This window comes from Falco naumanni, chromosome 4 (assembly GCF_017639655.2).
Source record: "Falco naumanni isolate bFalNau1 chromosome 4, bFalNau1.pat, whole genome shotgun sequence".
Classification (NCBI taxonomy): Eukaryota; Metazoa; Chordata; class Aves; order Falconiformes; family Falconidae; genus Falco; species Falco naumanni.
In genome coordinates this window covers 94,768,638-94,792,745 of record NC_054057.1, presented here as the reverse complement: position 1 = coordinate 94,792,745, position 24,108 = coordinate 94,768,638, and the positions used below count along the sequence as shown (strand labels likewise).

Here is a 24,108-nt window from a genome sequence, read left to right as displayed (position 1 = left end):
TACAGCCACGCTTTGTTTTGGGGGGGGGGGGGGGGGGGGGGGGCGGGGAATCTCTTTTCACTTCAAGCCAACCATTGGAGAATGGCAGCTGAACAGGCTGAATACAGCTGTTGTCAGAGCTGGTCCTTACTGAGCCATGATTCCAGCCCTGGAGGGATTGGGTTTGCCTCCATGGGGAGGCAGCAGGGAGCAAAGGCAGTCCAAGCTCCACACTCTCGACATGAATGGACTACAAAAATAACACCCACACAGTACAGGTGTAGCTGGATTTTATGTATAGAGAAAGAAGGGAGCCAAGGCTGCATCCCACATTTCTTCAGGTCAGTAAAGGCAGGCAGATGGGCAGCAATGATGCCCGTACTCCTGCAATCCCTAACTGCACTTGAGCCATATTCCCCAAGTGACACACGTTGTCACACATACCATGAGTATTTGCATCCATCACCTGTACAAGATGCATTAGAGTACTTGGAAGCACTTCTATCACTGTAAAGCTGTTCTACCACGCCTGGGCATACCTGAAAGCTAAATAGCAACAGATCCCTTTGGGATTAAATAGACACAGACGTCTTTTTAGCATGACTTTCCCATGGAAATAACATCCTGACAGTTCTAGAGAGCTGTTTGCTATGAGCTGTGTCATTCTCTGTGTTGCAACACACCAGGAAGAAGGGAGAAGCAGCTTTGAAACATTCAACATAATCTAGCAAACACGCACACTGACACCGTGACCAGGCACACATCACCAGTTTACACGTGAGACAAAAAGAGACGCACACAAAAATAAATAACTGCCAGCAAAAACAGAGCCCAAAGAGTGGCACCACCCTAACTGCAACTGGATGCCACAGTAAATGCCAGCTCCGTGCTGTGTTTTTTGCCGGCGGGAAGGGGAGCCTCCCCCAGTTGTTGCAGGACTCATCACAGCCCCCCCCCAAATAGCAATGCCTTTGTAATGTCAAACACTATCATTTTACAGTCTGCTGCTGTTCAGCCACACAAACAGCAGAAAAAGCTCCAGCCAGTCTCTCCTACGGCAGCATCGTGCTCCGAGTGCCAGCAGCACAGGCGGGGGGAGCTGAACTCCGTCCCCCAGATCCCAAGCGCAAGGATAGTGATGGCACGAAAGAGACTGAGGGGCTGTCAGCTGCTGAAACGCTTTGGGATAAACTGGCTGATAAAACACATTGAACATTTAGAACACCTCCCCGAAACCTGAATTCAAACCAGACGTGCAGTGCTGGCTGTTTGGAAGCCGTGCTGGACCCCAGCTCAGCACCGATGACAGATCTGCTGGGGAGCTGCAGCTCTGGCTCCATGTGCTGCACCTTGCACCGTCCCAGCCTCACCAGCTGCGTGCTGGGGAGTCAGGCAGGTGAGCCAGCACGTGTCCATCAGGTGGCACGAGGCTCTTTTTTTAAAAAAAAACAACAAAAACAACAAAACACAAACAAAAAAACCCACACAAACACCAAAACCCAGGGTAGTTACCAGGGGGGAGCTGGGAGGTTTACCTGGTAGACATCCTGGAGGCCACACCACGCTCGCAGGGCTTGCCGGCATGCCCGCAGCCGGGCAGCGTACCACCTCCTCAGCGCTGCCACCGTCACCGTCCAGACGAAACGGCTCCCGCTGAAGAGCAGATCCTCCACCCCGCACATGAACACCGAAGCCATGAGCTGCTCCCTTGGCAAAACAAAATCCCCGTCCCGGCTGGCTGCCGCTGGCTCTCGCTCCCCCGCTCAGACGCCTGGCATGACGGCAGCCCGGCTTTATACGGCGGGCGGAGGGCAGGGGTGTCGCGCAGAGCCAGGGTCAAGCCTTAAAACAAACTCTTCTTTCACGGCGCTTCCTGGGCAGATTCCCAGGCATGCCCTGGCCGGCCGTGCCTAAAGCCGAGCCAGCGGCTGCAGTAGCTCAGCCCTACCAGCAGCTCACACAGCAGCCTTGTCCTTCTTAGCGGCTTATATAAAGCTCTGTTAAGCTCCAGTAGCTACCACTATGTTTTCTAATTAAATTTTAACCCTTTTGCCATATGCCCTGACGACAACCCCATTTAGACACTCCAAGAGAAGGGAACCGCTCGACAGCGTTAATCTCCGCTGCACCTCGTAAGCTGGGCAGGCACTTCATCACCACGTCCACCTAACGCCGAGATCTGCCTCCGACGCTTTGTTATCTGCCATACGTGGAACAAAGCTGTTATCGTTCTCTCCCGGCTGATCCCATGCTCAAATTGTACACTAGAAATCCTATTTTAAAAGAGCACCTCCGGGAGCCAGCAAGTGGAGGAAAGGGGAGGGAGGGGAAAGGATCAGAATACTCCTGCAAAATACACACACTAACTTCTCTTCCAGCTCAGATCACAGCAGATGCCCACAGCATGGAGCCACCTCTCTGCTCCACACCTCCCCCTTGGCTGTTGCACGGTCCCGGTTAAACTCAACACCTGCTGAAGAGGTGATTTTGCTCTACCCTTAAACTAACTCCATGAATGCAACACTTGCTGCATGAGAAAAACAACGCTGCTCATGCTAGGTGAGCAATTCACAAACAGCCCACAGCAAATAAACACTGAAATAATAGCCCACAAGAGACTCCAGCTTTGCCTTGATAGCTGGTTTAAAATTAGGCAGCACCTTGCCCTTCTGGGGCTTAAACTGCTGATGCCACCCAGCCACACCTTTCATTTGTGGGCTCTTTCCTATTAAAAGCTAAGGGAAGGTGGAAGTCAAAAAGTAATTAATTTTTTTTAAGACCCCCACAGAAGATTTTACAATTCCTAAGCTTTTCAGGATGGAAGTTGCAGGGAGCACCACATGCCACCACCAGCACCTTGCTGGAGAAACTGCTCAAAGAGCAGATTTTTTTCCTAAAACCATCAGCAAGACCGACCTGTAAAAGTAATCTCTCTTGTGTAATGAACTGAATCAAAGGGGGGCAGGAACAGCTTGCATAAGGGCTGCATGGGAGAGCTAAATCCCATGGCATTGCTGGTACTGCTTGCCCAAGTGCACTGCCAGCAAACAGCCTCTACACAGCAGCCCTGTCCCAAATGCTCTTCATGGAAGACACCCTGCATGCCCATAGCACAGGGCAAGTGTTCACAAAACTAATTTCGTTCCATATTAAATCAGCCTTCATTGTACTGCAAGAGCCTGTGCTCATGCACAGGGACACCCCCCCGCCGCCCCGTGTCATAGCTGGGGTGATGTAATTCTGTAGACAGATGACCGCCTGTTTTAGACAAGCTTTGGACCTGTGTTTCTCCAGACATCACACTTTTTCCTTTTACATATAACAAAGCAAAAGCAGCCCTGGCTCCTCTTGGTGCTGGTACCTATTGGCTATGTTGCTGCCAGGGAGTTTACATCTCTCCAAACCTTGCTTTCACTTGGGAAAACAACAACTATATTTCAAATGTATTAGAAGCTATTACAAAGCGAGCTCGTGCAGAGAGATATACAGCTTGATACAAGAAGAAGCAAGTAAAGACTTGGGCTCTGCAGCGAAATCCAACAGCCATACACCCACCCCAAGAGTTTTATCACCCTTTTGAATGCTGTCTTAGAGCTGGTGGCCGCAAGGAAGTCTTCTTCCTCCTCCTCCAGTGCTGCCCATCACCATTTTGTGTTTAGAGAACTTTAACATCAACAAAAACATACAAAATGGGAGAAGTTTCCATCGTCCACGGGGAGAGATAAATATCCACAGAGTTAGTTATTCCAATAGCCTAAGCCAGAACCACCACCAGGCTTGGCAGCGGGTAGTTGCCATTCCCTCAGATAACACTGTTTTGGAGAGGAATGAGGCAGGAAAAACTCAAATAGCATCTGTGTATTATGGTCAAGTCATATCCAAATTTAAACACAGAAATAAAAGAAAATCCGATTTTCAAGTTCCATTTCTAAAAGAAAAGGAGCTTTGTAGTTCAAGAAATAGTGCAGGCAACAGCCCTGTCCTGCGCCAGGAAAATCCAACCAACCCACTATGAAAAGTTGGAAAGCTTCTGCTCTGTGCCTGCTGTTCTCAGTGCTTTTTTGTTTTCCCTATTACCTAACCAGACTGAAAAATTAAGGATGATGAGCGTTGTCTCCTTTAGCACAGCACAAGAGATTTAGTTGTTTGGTTTTTTGTTGTTTTTTTGGTGGTTTTTTTTTTAGGTTGGTCTATGTTCCATGGTATCTTTAAATTGAACTTACATGTTCTGCACAGTTACTCTTTATGCTTCATAAATTACCATGTGCCTGAGCAATGGCCCCGGCTCAGAAGGTAGAGCCACATGTACTCAGACCCTCCCTCCTCAGTACTCCCAACGGCTTTACCCATCAATATCTCCATTATCTTATACAGGCATTATGATCCTATAGTAAAATTATAGCTCTGCGTGTAGGCTAAAGCAAGGCAAGAACCTTTTCCCCACCCTTACTTAGGGTACATGGGATTTGAAGTCCACTTTTATGAGTAGGGGCTTCACACACATCTTGTCATGCTTCTGGATGAAGTAGGTAACAGAAACAAGCAAGTGCCATCTGGACTTCACCTTCCTCACCCACCTGAGTACATGTGGCCACAGTCACACCGTGGTGTGCTGCCTCTTGAACTCCCACAGAACAAAAAAGAGCAAAGCAAGCTGATGATGCAAAGAGCAGCTAAATTAAATTTTGAAGGATTTTGGTGTTTTCATATGCAGCTGATGAATTAACCATTCAAATTAATCTTAGACTTTTCTTGACTTCCATTTTCAGAACCTGATTGTAAGTGGGTTCATTTGAAATAACACCTGGGCAATAACACCTGGGCTCCTTAAAAGTCAGGACAGAGGTCACAACATTCAGCAAGGGAAAGTCAGTAGGACATCCAGACAGTTTCCAAAGGCTGTAGTATGCAGATCTCTATTCTATTCTATAAGGAAGGGGGGTAGGGAAGATAGATATCTCTGGAAAAGCCTGTAGAGGTATGTACCACTTCCAAGGGAACACTGCAGACAGCTACTGCAAATCTATTTGATGTACAGTCATATGAACCACAGGGCATTCATTTCTGGTAAGGAATAAGCCTACACACAACAGGAATCTAAGGAGAACATCACTTGAAAAGAGAAGACAGAAAACTTGATGTGTGGCAGATGTACGCTTTTCCTTATATTACTGATCGTAGTTCCGGAATAATGAGTATTAAAAAAAAAGAGAACAAGGGTTTGCTACCAACGTAACAGGAAAAGATGATCCCAAGTGGATTCTCAGGCTTCCTTGCATGTTATCTTCTGTGCCCAAATGAATGGAACGACGCTTAGCTGAATTGCTGCTTTTCTTTTCAAAGTAGCTCATATGAAGTTCACATGAATAGAGAATTCATCTACTGGTGAGACATCGGACAAGAGCATCAATCTTCCCTTACATCTACAAAGCAGTATTAGCCCCTAGATACAACTTTTGATTAGACATACAGGAAAAAGGACAGACACACACACAGTGTCCCCAGTGGCAGATAACGAAATTAAAGCTTTGATCATTTTTGGTCTCTGAACCTTTAACAGTAAAAGGTAAGTTATGGTGCATGTGCTCAAAATGCCTTAATTACACAGGCTAGCAGATGTCTGTCTTAACCGGTGCTTTAAAACACACTCCAATCCGTAATTTGTCCCCATACATTGACTATGCATGATTGCAACCAATATTCATAATATTCCATAGAGCAAGCAGCAAAGTTCAGCACAGACCAAGAACACTGTGACAGCCCTCGCAAGGCTGAGGAACAGTTCTGTTTCCTGGCACACATCACCATTTAAAACCTGCTGTTAGCTCAACTCCAAAGGTTCAGACCCCCAAGCCCCCATACCCTGCGATGGTCTCAGGCCAATGCTAACAATTGTTGAGGTCCTTGCTAAGACCCAAAAAGCTGTGGCACCACTGAATTCCCACCAGAAACCAACTGCAGTCCCACCTCATCCTGCCACCCCCAGATGTGTTTCTCCTTTCTGAAGATCTGCTCACAGATTTGTGCATCAGAATTTTCTGATTTTGCTCCAGCCACAAGCCAACAGTGTATGGTTACACTGCTTTTAAAAAACATGTTTAAAAAAATGCCCAAAGGTGCTGATTTGTAAGAGTTTTCATGAGCATTGATAACTGGATTACTTGGGAATCAGGACTTTCTCAGACAATGCTGAAGCTGCATATCCCCCAGCACTTTAATTCCTGTCATGAAACAAGCCTGTGAAGCTGTGAACATTAATGCAATTAACCCCAAATAAAGATGAAGCGACTTTTCAAAAATAATTTTTGCTACATTCTGGCTCTTAATTACCAACTTAAAGATAAAATGAAATACAGTCATCAGGCACCCTCTCTTTGATGTTACAACCTCTCAGTACATAAGATGCTTAAAAAGCAGCACTGGTGCATAGGATGTCTGTAATCCAGCCTGCCCTGATTGAGAGCTTTTGAAGCAAGATTCAACTTCTAGTAAAAGGCATTTGCAAACCAGTTTGGTTCTTTGAGATTATTGGAGGGGGCAGAATCACAAGATAATCTCAACTACCCTACTTTAATCCTTTATATTAGCACAAATTTGGGGAACCTCTCAGAAAAGCCTACACTTCCACAAAAATTTATCTACTACCATTCGCATTATCAAACTTTCATTTAGAAAGCACATTAAATCTGCATGAAAGGGCCATCCCACTTTCCTTTAAGGCTAATAACAGCATCCTGCGCAGGTATTTGGACCCCTCCCCAGTTGCTACACCAGGAATTTCGATTCCCAGTTTTGCCCACTGAACTGCACCTAAGGCAAATGAGTGATGTAGCTGAAAGCCACAGCTACACCCAAGATGATCCGAATCTGAGAGGGAAGCTCTGGTACCTAGTGCTCTCCTCTCTGGATGAGGCACAGCCTCTAATAAGCTTGTTTAACAGCAGCTTTACATTCTCCTAAATGAGGTCCTGACTTTTTTTCCTCCTCTCAAGAGAGCTTGGGCTGTACATATATTGCTCCACACTAATGATATAAACATAACACTGTGACAAGTAAACACATTTTTAAAGCTCAAGAGCCACAGTGCCAGAACATGAGTTTCTGGCAGTCTGTATCCCATAGTAAAGCTAATTAGCACGTCACATCAGAAACCAAGTGCCACTGCCTTTTAACTCTATAAATGATTAAACAGCTTGCAGTCTGATTCCTCAAACAGCACATTTTCATACCTGCTGTACCTAGAACTCCAAAATCAGGTCAGGTTCAAAACAAGTAGCATATGCTCCAGTTTCACAAGTCAGGGTTTGACATCTCTCACTGCCAAGCTATCGCCATCAGAACACGTCACCCAGTTTTTTACAATACAAACATCATTTCTCCGGTACTTTTCAGCCAGTGCCTTGGGGTACTATTTGGCACAGCATGCCTGACCTCGGTGGAACCTCACAGGTCCATGCCTGTACAGTCAGGTGAGGATGCAGTTCAAGAAGTCTACACGCAATCTGGAAGCAGTGAGGACAACTAATGCATGTAATTATTTAAAGCATACCTATATACAAATTGTATTTACATTTGTATACACACATATTTCTTGGTGGGTAGAAGTCTACAACCATGTAAAGTCAGTTTCCACAGAAAAGATACATTATAAAGGGAAACACCACCCCACGTTTCTAAGCAAAGGAGGATGAAAACACATGAGAAAAAAATTATCTCCAGCTGAAAGAGGATTAGTTTCCATCACACACACACAGAGTCTGTGACTGCTTTCAGACAAAATGTGTTTTGATGATGCTCTTGCCCAGCAACCCGAGCAATGGCAGGCTAGGGACCCGTAGGAAGATCTCCCCAGACACCAGCATCACTGCCTGCAGCTCCCCAGGCATGAAGTCCTGCCCCAGGGACACCATACGGTGGGGCAGGGGATCCGTGGGATGAATCCCCCACTCCAGGATGGGGCAGGAACCTGGAAAACTATCCTCCTCTTCCCAGCTTTGTGGGAAGGGCTTCCTTCATCAGCAGGGGAGAGTCACCACTGGTGACACGGGAAATCATCCTGCGCTCGGTGCTACTCCCAAGCCACATCTGGAGGAAATGAGAAGATCAAACAAGCACGGGGTGGAAACCTGGGCATCCTCAGGGCTGCAGAGAAAACAACACCACTGCCGCCTCCTTCCCCAGAGCCACTGCACGGCCGGGGCAGTGACAGTGCCGCTGCAGGGGACAGTTCCAGCTGCGCCAGCCTGCTGCAGTGCCAGGCCCTGCGAGGGGGAGGCACCCATGGAGGAGAGGCTGCGGCTGCCTTAGGAAGCTGCAGCAGGAAGAGCAACTGCTCTCCAAGCTGCTGGTTTTGCTGTCCTGGTATCCAGCCCTGCAGCAGGTTGCTCTCACTCACATGCCAGCCGTGCCCGTGCCTCCTACCCATGGAGGCAGGGTAGGGTAACAGCCCATGGAGATGGTCCCCAAGCCCCAGGGGGGACAAGGAGCCTTGGCAGAAGAGGGGCCGAGACCCCACCGAACAACAGGACAGACAGCTCTCACGTGCTGCAAAAATAAATGATAGGAAGGGACAAAACCCCATTGTCACTCCGCACCTGCAGTCTCATGACCTCTCCCTCCCTCGAACTGGCAGAGGAGTAACAAAGTGTACAAAATACTTTTAGCATCGTAGCTTTAGAGGCAAAATTATAATAGCTTCTGTACACTGACAGACCATCCTGACAAAATTTCCACCTCTTGCTCAAATATTCAGGTGGGACAGTACAGCTCCCTGCACCTCCCACATAGACCTAAGGCAGCAGCTTCCTGGCAGCTTGGAGCAATGCCACACACCTCTGTGGTTTGCATTTTAGGAGTGCACGCCACTCGTCCTGTCCATCGCCTTCCTGGAGCCATGAAACGCTTCGGGGTCTCACCAGAGGAGTGGCAGGTTCAAAGTCTGGAGGATGGAGGGGCTGGAGTTCCAGACAGGGCAACACATCCAGCCCCGCCGGTTCGTCCTGCACCACCCACAGCCCCGGCTAGCAGCAGGAGGGTTCCTTCCCCGGCTCTACTGGCCGGTCACTCGGAAGGGACAGCACTCCCCGACAGGTACCAAACCTGCTCAGCTTCCCTCGGGCACCGGTCCATGATGGATGCTGGCATTGCCCTGCTGCTGTCCCAGCCAAACATGGGGCAGCATCTCCTACATTTTGAGTCAGCAGGGAGTATTAAAGGGAGCCTGAAGAAGTCAGATAATTACTTTTGGATGAAGTATTTCACGGTAGATATAAATATGTGAGGAGCATGAAAATTCAGGGCTGCCCCAGCTTTATGATTATTTTATAGCCTCGTTAATCTATGGCAAATGGGGTAGAATTACTACATAACCTAAATACCAGGCAGAGATCTACAACGCTGTAAGAGGAAGCATAAATGAGATAGTAAAGTTTCAGCATTTTGCACGATATATATGGCCACGAAGACAAAAATAACGACCCAAACCTATCAGTCTCCTGACAAGAATCTTTTAAAGACTGAGAATAAATGATATCTAACTACTATAATTATATCCTCGGTGCATTCATTCTCTCAGGATGAGTAACTCAGGATGCTATAGCCTCCAGAAAAATCATGACTCAGAGCAATACTCTGCCCTTGATTAGACTTTATGGGTCATGCCTAGCCCAGGAAAGTTGTACACCCAGGAGTGGATTTGTCCTTCCCTACATACATGCCCAGATGACAGAGTTTAATCATGCATCCTATCCAACGTGAACCAAGTGACCATCTTGGACATTTTTGTGCTTCTCCTCCCTACTCCATTTCAGACCATAAACCCAGCCGAGCAGGATTCATTCCTGCATCCATTCAGTATTTGGCACACCAGAGCACCACTGCTGATAGAAACTTTTCATCAAAACCCACATTTAAAGGAACTGAGCCCCAACCCCACCGCCACTGGTTGGAGAGGCCAGCAGCATGGCACAGGCAGCTGATACTCTTCTAGGACCACAGTATAGTCACCTCATCTCCCCCAGGCCAGACCACCAGCATCCAGACCCACTGCTGTGGCATGCTCAAGTAAAAAATGGCCACAGGACCATTCTCTATCCAGGACTTGATCAGTCCAACCTGAAGTTAACAGGTCTTGTCACACCTGCCGTGGGTAAGTCCAGTTCACAGCCTTTTGAGGAAGAGCAACTGCATTTTTCCAGCCAATTTTTGCAATTTTTGCAGAGGCAGAATCACAAACCCGTGGAGAGAGACAGCACCAGTAAATAGCAGAGACAAGAATAAATTGGTACTGTAAATCTATATCATAAGTTGCCAGCACTCTCAGTGTTATGCTTTCTGAGAATGCAGGTCTGCCACAACTGTGCTTCTCAAGCTAGAAAGCAAAACGAACATCATTTCACAACATGTCATCGATTGCTACAGCAATTAGCGCCTCATTTTACTAACAAAGTACCTGAACAGTGCATGTTTGCCAGCTCTAGACAAATAAATGGGCAATAACCATCTAGAATTTGAAAGGAAGCAAATCAGTATGTTTTGCTGTTAGAACAGATGAGCTCTGGTGGAAGCATTTCATGACGGTGAGCCTTGGTGCCAAGTGTTTGACCATAGGAAAGGAAACAAGTCAAGCTGCCTGTGGCATTTCCCCAGAGGAACCGCATCGCTTATGCTCATAGCAACTCTTAGTGCCCTGGAAGACTAAAGCAAGCTTTCCAAAGCGCACGAGTTCCTGGCTCTTCAGAAAGCAGGTGTATGTCCAGCAGCCCTGGACCATGGGGTGCAAGGATCAGCTGCACCAAAGGAGGAAAGAGAGCAGCCATTGAAAGTTTGTTTTTATCCTCAGAAGGCCTCCAAAGTAAACAAGCAGCATGCCATGGGCTTGATCCAAAGCCCATTGAAATCAATGGAAAGACTCCAGCTGCCCTCAATAGGCTCGCAGCAAGGCCGGGCATGCCATGAGCACTCCACACGCTGCCCCACCAACCCGCCAACCCCCAATGGTTCTTCACCACCACGTCCCACACCTCCTACTGCCATCGCTCAGTCCTCCTCTCCTCGGCCTCAACAGGCATTTTGCAATCATTACCTACTCAAGCCATTCAAAATTATATTATGTTAAAAGAAATATATATATTGAAATAGAGGTTTTTTCTGCCCAACCCCAGGAACACAGGTGGGTCATGAATCAATCACCCACGGAGCTGGGTCCCACAAGGTCTCTGTCTCTGCGCTGAAAACCTGAACCATGACTCTGCTCTGAACTTCATGAGATGTCTTCTGGAGTCACCACCCAGACCAGTCCTCTGCTGGCTGCCACCCCTGTATTTGTCCTCAAACTAGTGGTATTTGGAGAAGAAATCTTAACTGGTACTGCAGAAATTCAAAATTCCTCTCACCAGGGAAGACAGGCTGAGTTTAGACAACACGTATTTTGCATGTTCAAGCTGAGCAGAGCCCCTCCAAGAGCAAGGAGTCCCAGTCCAACTTTCCCTCCCTTTTTCAAAAAAAAAGCACCAAGAGAAAGGCTTGATGCCAGCAGCACTGTATCAGCCGCCCCTGGGGTGGGAGCATCAGGAAAAGTCAGCAACACAAACAGTGAGGAAGGAAGCGGGGAGGGAAAGGTGGAGACATTGGAGGGGACAGTGGGATGGCCATGGTGGCAGTGGCCTCGGCTGCTGAGTCAGCCTGTTGGGGTCAGCAGGACCTCACCCCTTCAGAAAACAGGGTGCAGGTGCTGGAGATGGAGCTTTGTTCCTGCCAGGCGAGGTTTCCCCACATCTCCCCGCTTTCTCAGAGCCCCCCCCACCAGACACGTGTGGCACAGTGCCAGGGGTCTTGCCCATCACAGCTCCCCCCTCACCAGCACAGCTGCCGCCACAGCTGGAAGCCATGGCCAGATCCAGCAGGTAAAGCTGTGCAACCCCTTATCGCAAGGGGTGAGGACGTGGGTGCAGCGGGGTGGGTTACCCCAGCCCACTCCTAAACCAGAACCACTTGGTTTGTGGCTTACTGGGGAGAATAAGAGGGAAGGGGCAATGGCAGGAAGGGAGAGGGGACTATAGCAAAGGGCTATTGATTGCATGGACTGTTAAAACTCATCTTCAGGGAAAAAAAAAAAAAAACAATCAAACAAAAAAAAAAAGAAAAAAAAGAAAAAAAAAGGGGGGGGGGGGGGGATGGGGGACAATCGTAAACAACCCAGCTTTTTTAAAGAGGCTGTTTTGATACACGGCACAATTGAAGACTTCGCCATGTTACCTCAGGAGAAGAAAAACCCGTGTTCCTGCAGAGCCGTGACCCTGCCCTATTTGCCATGTAGCACTACATTTGCAAGATGTTTTCTAACCAGGCACAGAACAAATGTGCAGCAATGGTGAGGTTAACTTTTAAGGTTCAGATATAGTTTGGATTCAGTGTTTTGTTCTGGTTTTTAACCCCTTTAAACTCTTCCCTAGCCACCTTGGCAGAGAGGGAAGCAGGACAGACAGGGCTTTACCCTGGCCAGGCTCCCTGCAGTTTCTTCATCTCTCTTCTGGCCGTCCTGCGGCAACAGAAACTCCCCAACGGGGGTCAATCTGAGACCATTCGTATGCTTAAAAAAAAAGTTGTTCTTGCTATTATGGGCACAAATGAGAATTCAGCATTTGTTAGCAATTATCCCAAGCAATAAGTTCAGCCTCCCCCTCATACTTCAAATGGAAACAATGTAGTAACTGAGTAGTACCTGTTGGCAGAGAAACTTTTAAATAGATGGATAGGAGTGGCTGAAATGGCTTCCTAAATGAAAAATTTTCATTGCTTCCCCCCCCCCCCCCCCCCCCCCCCCCCCCCCCCCGGCTGCCTTTGGGATATAAAGCAGGCTTGCAAACTGCCCTTGCTATTATCAGAGCTGTGATTCAATCAGCATTTCATGGTCCTAATTAACAGGTATTTGTTTTCATGGGCATGATTCCTCATTTGCCAAGGCTGCAAAATTATAATGCATTTTTCCCATCCTCCTTGGAGAGGACATGAGAGCTTAGCCAGGGAAAGGAAGCCATTTGGAGCAGGAAGAGGATGCTTGGAAATGGAGCTAGAGTGCTCATATTAGGCCCTTTCTGAGGTCAGGGGATCAAAATGGCGTTAAATAAAAAAAAAAAAAAAAAAAGCCAAAAGGGTGCTATTCTCACTCAGGTTTATGGGCAAAACTGTAGCACAAAATGCCCTTTACCTGCCTGTTTCAGCAGGTCATGCCATCCTGCCTGGCCTCTCCTGGAGGGTGCTTCCCAGGAGCCCTGCTCCCATTCTGCACTCATGGTTGGAAGGGAAGGGGACAAGGGACATCAAGCCCTGGGAAACCACAGCACCTGGTCCTCCTTTTCCTCCAGTCCTATATCAGGAGGAAGAAGAACTTCCAGCTATGGCTGACTGGGCCCTGCTACACCCAGTATCATGACCTCTTGTCCCATATACCTGTTTCTCAAGTCCTGAAAAGCCACACAAGGAACAGAGGGGCCAAACTTCCTTCCAACATGCACCTGCCTTTCCCAGGTACAGGACACTGCAGGCTACGGGGTATCGGGTGCCTCACCGGGTCCTGTCCCACCTTCAGCATCCAAAGCTGAGGTTGCTGTATGCCTCTTCACCCCTACATCCTAAACATTTTTCATCGTTCAGGAGGCAAACAAAGATATTTGGTTCGCAGTGGGGAAAAAGGATTGGAGGAACTGACAGGAGACAGGCAGTAGCTTTAGGGTGGGAAAAACTCTGGGAGCAGGATCTTTGGGGGTAGAGAAGGCACAGCTGTAGGATGAAAGGGGCTCCAGTGTACCATAGACTGCAAGTAGACAGAATAAAACCTCTCATTAGGGACACAGATAGAGTGACTGTCCCTCCCCTACACAGCCCTGTCCTTCCCACCCCTCCCCAAGCACTTGGCAGGACAAAGAGGTATCTGCCCCTTCTGCACAAAGGCAACAAGCTCCTTCAGCACACACATCATGGCACGCAACTCATCCCTAGGATTTGCACGGAAATGACAAGGGGAAAATAAATTCAGCTATTCAAAAACAAATCTAGTGGATGCTACATTCCCAAATTCTCTGGGAGTTAAAAAAATAATAATCAAAACCACAATACAATACAAACAAAAAAACCCAGTTACATATAATATCCTTTACCCCTTCCTCCCGCTGATTCTTAAATCAAATAAAGAACCTCACAAGAACGCAGCAGCCACTGGAATACAATTCATGTTTCTGTATTACTAAATTATGCATTGGCCTTTCAGCAGGTAAAATTGTAGCACAGCACCATCTGTTTCTCAATATGCTCGTTGCCAGATACCATAGCAGGGATTTACTAGTGTATCCCTTTCGAGGTACAGCTGAGCTGATGGACAGAACGTTTGTCACCAGAGAAAGGGATCTGTCACCTGTCCAGTGCACACACATTGGGGATATACACTACTGAAAGGTGGGGGACAGATCATTTATTTTCTGGCATACGGGACAGGCTCACAGTGCCAGCTCTAGCAAACAGCCCTCGAGGATGCTACACATCCTTTAAAATACTGTGGGAGATGGCACATTTTCCAGCTGTTTGTGCCTTGTGCCACAGCACAGTGATATCAGCAATTTCATTTCTAAGTTCAAGGGTTGCTGCAGGTTTTTCTATTATGGTTAGAAGGGGGAAAAGAAAAGCAGCCAATGTTTCTACTTCTTCAGATTGAAATTGGTTTCAAGCAGATCTCAAATAGTAACGAAATCACCAGGGAGCTCAGTACAGAGCAGACCCTGAAGGCAGCTGCCCCCGCGGGGGGGTTGGTGGGTGCCCAGGTCCAGTGATGGGGGTGCAGAGCCCTGCCAGCACCCAGCCGAGGGTGGGCTGCCCCACCCTACCACCCTTAGCTGGGTATGGAGCTATTGCTAAAGAGCAGACCTGGCAGGACGCTGAGAACACCACACATGCCTGACTCACCCCAGATTCCTGCACGTCTGCCTTCAGAGCAGCTGTTGAGGCTCTGTGCTCAGCAAGGACAGCGAAGCCCACCACAGCCTCGAGCAGCACTGGCACTGCAGTAGCAAATGCTTTCAGCCTGTGAGGTTCTTGGTCCGGGCTCCAGTGCCTGGCACAAGGCAGCACCCCGCACAGTTAAGCCTCCATCCCCTCAAAATCCGTGGTAGACATTGTGTCCAAATGCCTGACCCACCAGGCAGCCCAGCATCAGGAACCACACCAGGAGTGGGTCTGCCTCTGGCAACATCCACACAAAGCCAGCCCAGGAGAAGCTTCTAAAAACTCTTTGTGCTCAGCCCCTTCTGACCTAAGCTCCCAGGAGCACCTCCACCAACCGCAGGAACATGCCCCCAACTCAAAGGTAGTAACAGTCTGCCAGGCTCAAGCAACTCAACTTGTCAACTCAAACAACAAGCTTCTCTCACCTGAGACTCAGGAGGCGGGTACGTTCTGGAAGTGAAAGCTGCTTGCACCCCTCACCCTCTGCCACACGCCATAAACACCTCTCCTTAACTCTCCTTAACTCCGTGTCCAGGTGCTGCGCTCAGTCCCCCAGCCTCAGCTCAGGTCTTCTGCAAAGCCTCCTCCGTGGGGCTGCTGCTGGTCCAAGGCTGCTGGCCGCACACCACGGTGCCCAAGCCGGTGGCTGGAGGCAGGAGAATTCCTGCAGTGCAGGGAGAAGCCGCCAAGCACCTCCCAGGGCGCCCGGGACAAGAGAGCACCTGTCAGGAGACAAAAGCAATGAGCAAACTGGTTCAGCCTGTTGCTGTCTATGCTGAAGGCCAGCTCGGCACAGGAGGTGTTTAAGTCATGTGTTTGCTCCTGCCCCAGCTTGGAAAGGGGAAAAAAAAAAAAAAAAGTGGTTTCATAGGATTTAAGACTTTCACCTAATCATTTTCAAAGGGGATATTTGATGACTTAAGAACAAGACAAGAGTTAGAACTTCAGTGCCAAGTTGTAACAAAACAAGCTCTTCCTCCTCCTCCCAGATTTTCTTTTACAAGTACACACCTCCTCTTCACAGCCCTAGTTTTACTGTTCAGAGTCAGGAATGGGGAGTCTTGTTTCCTCTTCTTTCCCCGTCCAGCTTCCTCTGCTCCACAGGCTCTAAGGAATCAGGACAACCAGCACCATTTTACAATGACCGGCCCCCACCTCCTAATTTGCCATGGAAGGAAAGGAGAGGTTCCATGAATATTTCAGGAAAGTCTCATCTGATCTAGAAGTACAACCCATGATACCTTTCTCGTGCCTTAAATATCTCACTTCCCACAGCTGGAGGCTTCAGTAGCTGTTTCACTGCATACAGGGTGCACCATACAAATGCACCAAAGCACATGGTAGCTGGCTGTGGTGGCCCTGGGCCAGCGCTGAGCCAAGGGAAAGGCTGATCTGAGGTGAGCCAGCCCGGCTGCATTGGGTGGCAGCGAGCACAGGAGCTGCTGGCCCATCTGGGGCTGCGGGACTCCCCCCGACTCCATCAAATACTCATGCTTCAGCTCAGCTCAAGGATCTCTACATCTGGTCACTTTTCCTCATTTCTCCCAATAAAATGACTTTCTAGGGACAAATAAAGTTCTTAGATATCACATTCTTCATCACTGCAGCCCTCTTAGTCTGTGCTTTGCTGCGTTTCAGCTACCACTGCCTTCTAGTAGAGAACTTTTGCTATTTGGGAAGAGACTCACCTACTCCACTGTACATCCCTACAGGAAGAATGTAAAATCAGCGCCCTCAGAGGAGCCGCTGGCACCCAGAACACTCAACTCACATTTTGACATGCAACTCTGTGTGAGCACACCTCTGGCATGCTATTGGGCTGCTTTGCCTTAGCAATTTACACCTGTAGTTCTCCTGCCTTTGCTTCTCCTCACTTCTCCACACCACATATGGATTTCATCTTTCTCATTATTTCACTCATCTTCCTTTTATCCAGTGTCTTTATGGGACACTGCAAAGACAGTATCTGTTTTCCTTACAGAAATCTCATGCAACCTAAATGGGAACATTTTTCCAAGTTTTTACCTACGGTCACACAGAACAACCTCCACGTCCAAACCTGCTCACAGCAGACGTGGTCTGCACATGGAACCAGGTACACAGATTGAGCTGTAGCACAGCTCTTCAATTATGTTTCTGGTGCCCCCCTTTCCAGCAGCTATGACTGCTGCATGCCTCTATTCGTTGCAAATGTAGACCCAACCATGTTTAACAATCTTTTAAGTTCATCTCTGCAGAATCCTTCCCTCCATTATATTAATGAAGTGTTTCTAAGGAACAGCAATATACATGTTACCTAATTATAGAAGTCAGGCTGAAGCAGATCCTTTAAACACATCCTGACTCAGCTCTTCTAACTCTGCTTACCCAATCTGCCCCTCTCCACCCCCTGGGTATCCCTGACAAGCAGCTGCTCCAAGCAGCAGCACTTTGTTGCTGCAGGACCGGTCTTTCAATGGCCCAGAGCACCAGTGCCTGTTTCAAGCCTGCTCTCATGTGGGAAACCCATCCAATTCACCCCCCAGCGGAGTTTTGCTACAGCGCACCTCCTGCATCCATCCACACACCTGCTGTACAAAGAAGGCAGCTCTAGTGCTAAAACCATCCAGCACTGCTGGGAACTTCTCCCCTCTAGCTTTTCTCCTCAGCAGGCTGCAGCACACATCGCTTATAGTTTAGGAGACCCTCACACATAAAATTCAAGCCTGGAGGAACTGCCCAACACTCTTCTTAGGCAGCGCCCTGGGATTTCAGCATCACCAACCTCATCTCAAAAAACGTATTTTGAATCCTAGTGATTGTGACAATGCTGACAGCTGTCAGGCAGGACTTGTACTAGTTTCAACCCTCCCCACACATCTATGTGCCACGACCACTACAATACACAAACAGCCAGAGATATAGAGGACTTTTAAAAAGCCCATCCTGAAGCATCTCTCCCTTATAGAAACAAAGCAAAACCTTCCCCCGTGCTCAGGTGGTGTGGTTGGCACAGAGGGATGTCAGCACACTCTGGTGCAGGCAGCCTGTCCCACAGGGCAGCATGGCTGGAGGGAGGATGGGAAACAGACTCAGTGAGGGCTCTCGCCAGCAGGCACAGCAACAGCCTGCACACCGACGACACACACTGCCCCAGCCCACTGATTCTCTCCTGCAGTTGTTACAAACCATCCTACAATTTTATTATATAAAGAGAAATCTGATACAGGTATTTGCCATCCACCTGAGCCAGCAGTTCCTCCCCAGGATCAGTCCCTGGCCGTGCTGCAGCTCACACCAAAAAGCTTAATACAGGGGCAGAACCAGCTGCACCATCAGTGGAAGCATGGAGATTTGATACCAAGTCGCAGCAGCCACCTCCCACAGCTTTGATACTCTTCAAAAGAAGAAAATTTACCCCTGCTCTACTTAACACACACTACTCAGTGATCAGATTCCTACCAGGCATACAGAGCATCATCAGGCTGAGGAGAAAAGGATTACACTGGTCAGGAGTTTTCAGAGGCTGTGGATGGAGAGCTGTGATCTCTGCTCCTGCGGGGATTTATCATGGGCAGCGGCTCACTAGAGGGCAGCCAGCACACGGCTTGGCTCCACCAGCCCAGACCTCACTCCACACAGCCTCGGATTACTCCAGTATAAACAGCACAGTGGAATTTGCGCAAGTGATGGCGTGGTGAAGAAAAAGCAAAATAAACTCCGTATATCATGCATGTGGTGGGGCTCAGACATAGGCTTGGACTCCAGAAGAGAAGCACGCACATTGCTCCCAGAGCCCTGACCACCGAAACCAGATCACCAGGCTTCAATATTCAACCCAGTTTTGGTTGTTTTCCCCACAAAAATACCAATACTAAATGAACAACATGAGCTTTTCAGCAAAACCTCTAAATTTGTCTCCATGACCCCAGCAGATAGAGGCAGCAAGTTAATCAGCTACCTACTGAGAAAAGAATCCTACAAGTTGTTTGTTTGTTTTTTAAAGCCATATTTATGTTTTCTTTCTTATGCCAGGTGAATATAAATCAACAAACCCACTGCACCAACCACCACAAGCAAGTCTCTCTGCCCCCAGGGAAGTCCCCCTCCAACATGGGAAAACCCACGCCCTCATGCCAGCCAGAAACAGCAAGATCTAACCCCATGGCTGCAAGATTTAATCTGTATTTTGAGTATTCTCTTGGTAAATTCTTACCAGGGTGTAATTGCCTTTGTATGGCAATGATCTATTATCCTATTAGGAAATTCCATGGGAACAGGGATTTAAAGCAGATACTGTAAGTTCTCACCCGGCTTTAATAACCTCGAGTGAGACTGATTTGCTTGTATCAATAGTTAATCAGATCAAATATTCCCAAAGGATCTTTTCCTGATAACCTGTTATTTATGTGAGGGACCAGCAACCTGACCCAAAGCTTCCTGGAGCCTTTCCCTGCCGGATCAGTCCCTCCAATGCCACCAGGCCATTCCACAGGGCCTGCAGCACCCAGTGCAGCCCTGCAGGTGACATGACCCCCAGTTAATCTTGGCAGTGGCCACCCTTCAATCAGGTCTGCTCCGTGTTTTAACTGACCACGTTCAGTTTTATTATAGCTAGAAGTCTGATATCTACTAGAAGAAAATTGCACTTGGACTAGAAAGGAAGAATTTAAAACACCACACAAAAGGACATTGATTTTAAAGAGGACTATTTTCTTCCTTATTTTATAAGTTGCTCTCAGCTCTTCCAGGCCACCATGGTCCTGATTTCCAGTTGAGACTTAAGTCAGATCCCAGATGTCTCCTTTCATTTAAGAAGTGAAACATACCAACTGTATCCAAGAAATTCCCTGGGAGAAATCAGTTCTTTCCACAGCAGCTATAATTAATGTTTTCCTGCTTTGTGCATTTTAAGGGCATGTTGGGCAAGCTGGAATTTGTTTCATACACATTTTTCCCAGTTAGTCCTTTATTTCACCTGAAATCCTAGCAAGATGACAGACCATAGGTCACCCCTTACTCTACCACTGGAGACTGAGCCCAGAGCAATCACACTGTGGGAAATAGCTCGCAGAGCAGCACAGAAAGTCAGTGCCTGAGACACCTGCAGTAACTTCAATACTTGGACAGAATGAAATATTAGCTCTTTTCCAGGGCTGCCTATTATTATTTTGCCTCTCCTTGTAGAGGGATTTTCACTAATCTAGACACTTATGTACAGATTAGAAACGAGAAAGCAAGCTGGTCTGAATTAAAGACCATCCTATCAATTTATAAGTAACACTCACACGCCAAAACCTCAGATTGGTTTTGTTTTTTTTTTTTAATTTTATTCTCTAACTCCAGTAATTTAACAGCACATTGATTTTGAAATAATGGACAGGGCTAAGTAAGCAGGATGAAGCAGCAGCCAGGAATAACTGCTGAGTGAGACAAAGGACTAAGAAAAGAAAAAAAAAAATCACTTAATCACTGTAAGTCCATAGCTTCCCCTACTTGAATGGCAAGCTTCCCATCAGTTTAACAGGGTCACTTAAAATTTCTTCTATCAGAAGTCTAGAAACACCTGGGTAACAAAAAGATGACCAACCCATATTGCCCAGATGCTCAAGAATTATTTCATTTTATTCTAAAAAGACAATTTTATATAATTATATAAAATGTATGCATGGAGTTCCATCCACCCCACAATAAAAACATTACACAGTGGTGGCCACAGTGCTTTTATGGCCGGTACAGGACCATGGGCACTGCCAGTGACATGGGGACCACAGCACCCATGACATGCTGGGGACCCAGCATCCCTCTGGCAGTGCTGGCATCATGCAGGATCAGCCCCTTCACCTTCCTCTCACACCAGCAAGAGGCTGCAATACAACAGCTGAGGGTCAAGGCAACATTTCAGGTGATTCCTTAAGTTTCACATGTTCCAGATGGGCTTTCTGGAAATCTCTCAACTCCCAAAAAAAAAGCACTGCCCCCTAGGGCTAGGCAAAGCCTAGGGCCAAACTTCTCCCATTTGTTACACTGCAAAACTGCCTGTCCTCTCCTTGGAACAGGACTGTATTCTAACTAAAAACCAGAAGAAAGTGTATGAGGAAAGGATTAGTGTTAGAAATTAATTAACACATAAAGCCCAAACAAATTAGTTTCATCTCAGTTTATTCATTCCATCCCAGAGGGAGAATATCCTTCTTATCAGAGCAGCTGAGAAAGCAAGGACAAGTCTAATAAAGAGAGAAGCTAGGCTTCTGAGAGTTGTTATTTTTAACTAATTCTCCTTTTTGTTCCACATTATTTTAATTAAAGGGTTGAGATTGGAGTAAGAGCCCAATCTTGCACCAGCATTAATCTGCAGCACCCTGCAATGCAACAAGGATCTTCACTCAAGTTGCTGAACACAATTTCTAAAGAGGCTGTTTTGATACACAGCACAATTTGAAGCCTTTGCCATGTTACCTCAGGAGAGGGGGGGAAAAAACCCCACCAAAACGTGTTCCTGCAGAGCTGCGACTCTGCTGTGTTTGTCATGCAGCATTACATTCTCCAAATGATGTTTTCTAACCAAGCAATGAAAAAGTGAGCAGCCATGGTGAGGTTAACACCACAACTCTTTTACATGACCTGTCTAGATTTAGGGTTGCTTTTTGGTGTTTAGGTTTTGTTGGGGTTTTTTGGGGGTGGTTTTTTTGGTTTTTTTTTTTTTTTTTGGGGGGGGGGGGGGGGGGAGTACTGAAGTTACACCCACTCAGGATGAGCATCCTGCATCAGCTGGGGAGAGGGGGATGCACAGCTGAGTGACAAGAGCTCATTCTTCCACAGTCTTGCTCAACACCCTTGGAAGATGCCACATCCCAGCTGCTCCCAAGGCAGGACACCTCCGCTGGTCTCACTCACAGCTGCACAGAGCAGAGCATACAGGGACACGCCGGGACTCCAGCAGGAGAACAGGTTTTCATCTCACAACAGACAGGAGAACTCAGCAGTCAGTGGCCCGGGGTTGTCATCCCCAGGAGAGGTGATGGTGCCATTTCCGAGAAGGGACCACATCACGTGGAGAAAAAACAGGCTCCCTCCACACACCAAGCAGAAAGCACTGTTAGGAGACTCCTCACAGCAGTGTCTCCATGACAAATCCCACACTGTGTGTCGGGGGTGGGGGGGGGATGGCAACACAAGGGCAGCTGCTGTGCTCAGGCTGCTCAGAGCTCTTCTTGTGTTTCATCATGCAGGAAGGAAACAAGGGGCTGAAGTCCCTGCCTCCATCAGTTGATGCAGGCTCCTGCTAACACCAGCCACAAGCAAGTTATGCAAAGCAACCCCTGTCCTAAAAATTAAGGCAAGGGAAGGGTGTGCCCCAGCCCTGCATGCTGCAAGCAGGCTCAGCAGGAGCCGCTCCGGGTCCTGCAGCCATGCTTTTTCAAACACTTATCTCCTCCCAGTACAGGAAGATTTAATGTGGAGAGCCAGAATAGCTGCCCTGGGAAACCTCCCACTCGGAGATTCAGCCTTGTATTTATGAGCTGTTACTTTCTGTGCAAGCTGGGATGTTATCTGGGTGAGTGCTGGGACAGACCCAGGCTCAGCAGCACTCCCAGCTCCACGGGTCAGTGGCAACCAGCCCCTGACAAGGAAAAAACACTGGACTGTAGTTATTCCAAGTGGTTTTCTCACTTGCCACTGTCTCCCCATTGCCTTGGCTGCTTTCATATATTATTCTATCAAGAAGCTACCTTCTAAACGAAGCATTTTTCTCCTCAGTTACCATTTCAAAAGCTCAGCACAAACCCAAGATTTAGATTTAGCAATGACAAGTGGTACCTAAAAGCCATGCTGCACTTCAGGGAGAGCAGGGGCCTGCTGTGGGAAGACAGTAGTAGGGTCCCTCCCCGACACATCCACATGTACCCCCCTACAGACGGGCCAGTTTGCAGTAGCAGGGTGCCAGGCACCCAAATTCACAGTCACTGGGGCAAAAGGAAGGAAGATTTTGACACAAGAGCACAGAGGTTCAGCTGGCAGCATCCTCCACTTGTAGTTTCCCATAGCAATCAGGCATTTTAGGAACAGAGATGCTCTCCTCTCCAAAAAAAAAAAAAGCTGCAACATTTTCACTTCTCCACCTCTGCACCAGCCAAATGGATCTCTGATGCAATCTTGTGGGGTTTCTGGTGCCTACGATTTTCCAACAAGCAGAGCTGGCAAGGTTTCAGCCCCTGACAGCCTGCAGGACCCTTGGCAGCATGCTGAGGGCTGGCCCCACTGATGCCCTGGCGCAAGAGGCAGGAGGACCTTGCTGGAGGAAGGAGATGACACCACCCAGCACCCTGCTCCTTCGCTGAAGGCTTCTCTCTTCAGTTCGGATTCTGATAAATTATCCTGTTCTTGGGCAATAACCACTAATCCTGTTAGATCAGACCTTGATGACAACAGCAGTGAGTCATCCCCCCTCCCCTATGAGCCCCCAGTTCCTTTCACTCCCCCTTCCAAGAGTTGATTCAAAACAGTCCCTTCTGGTTTCAAAGCTTATCTGTCCTCCTTAGCCTACAGCTCACGAGCTTGCTCTTTTCCCCCTTCCCCTTGGGAATGGCCACATACCAGCCCAGGCTGAGGGTCGAGGTGGGCACCAGGAGGGACGAGCAGACACGGTTTCTGTAATAACCTCCCTGAATCACATTTCTGAGCCCTCTGCAATCAGCCACAGTTGAATTTAGCCTGGAAAAACGTCTATTCCCTCCACCACCTGCTTATGTTTATTTTCTTTTCATCTGAACCGGTACACATTGTATCATCTAGGTGGCAAACAAAAACAGAAACTGACACATGAAGTGCAAAATGGATACAAAGTACAAACCATTAGTTACAAAAGTAAACAAAGTTGCAGCAGTGGGTTCTGCTTACTTTCTAGGACACGTGTGAGAAGTGTAGATTTTTTGGCAAAAAAATGACAGAAGAACAGGATCTCGGAGAAATACGTGCAACAGCTTAAACTGAAGGGGAAGGTGGGAAGAAGCAGCAGCCCCTCCAGCAGTACATCACCTAACCATATCGTTTACAAAGGCAAATGCAGACAATCCTGTTAAACTGGCTCAAAGCTAGTCTCACAGAGCCGTACACCAAAACTACAGGAATTTGCCCTCAAAACTTTCCTTCTAG

General features: G+C 47.8%; 1 protein-coding gene across 4 annotated transcripts in view; it reads right to left on the bottom strand.

Moving 5' to 3' along the window:
- FRMD4B (FERM domain containing 4B) overlaps positions 1-24,108 on the bottom strand; it is a 137,885-nt gene that overhangs the window by 85,355 nt on the left and 28,422 nt on the right. Inside the window, exon 2 of one of the 4 annotated variants that reach the window (XM_040590409.1) lies at positions 15,399-15,695. The exons of 2 other annotated variants lie outside the window; for them this stretch is intronic. Coding sequence is in view for 1 of the 2 variants with exons in the window: in XM_040590408.1 (XP_040446342.1) it covers positions 1,515-1,676 (162 nt within the window). In the remaining variant the exon portion in view is untranslated. Of the gene's footprint in view, positions 1-1,514; positions 1,864-15,398; positions 15,696-24,108 lie in introns of those variants that run through there. One more of the 4 variants, XM_040590408.1, reaches the window with a different exon arrangement.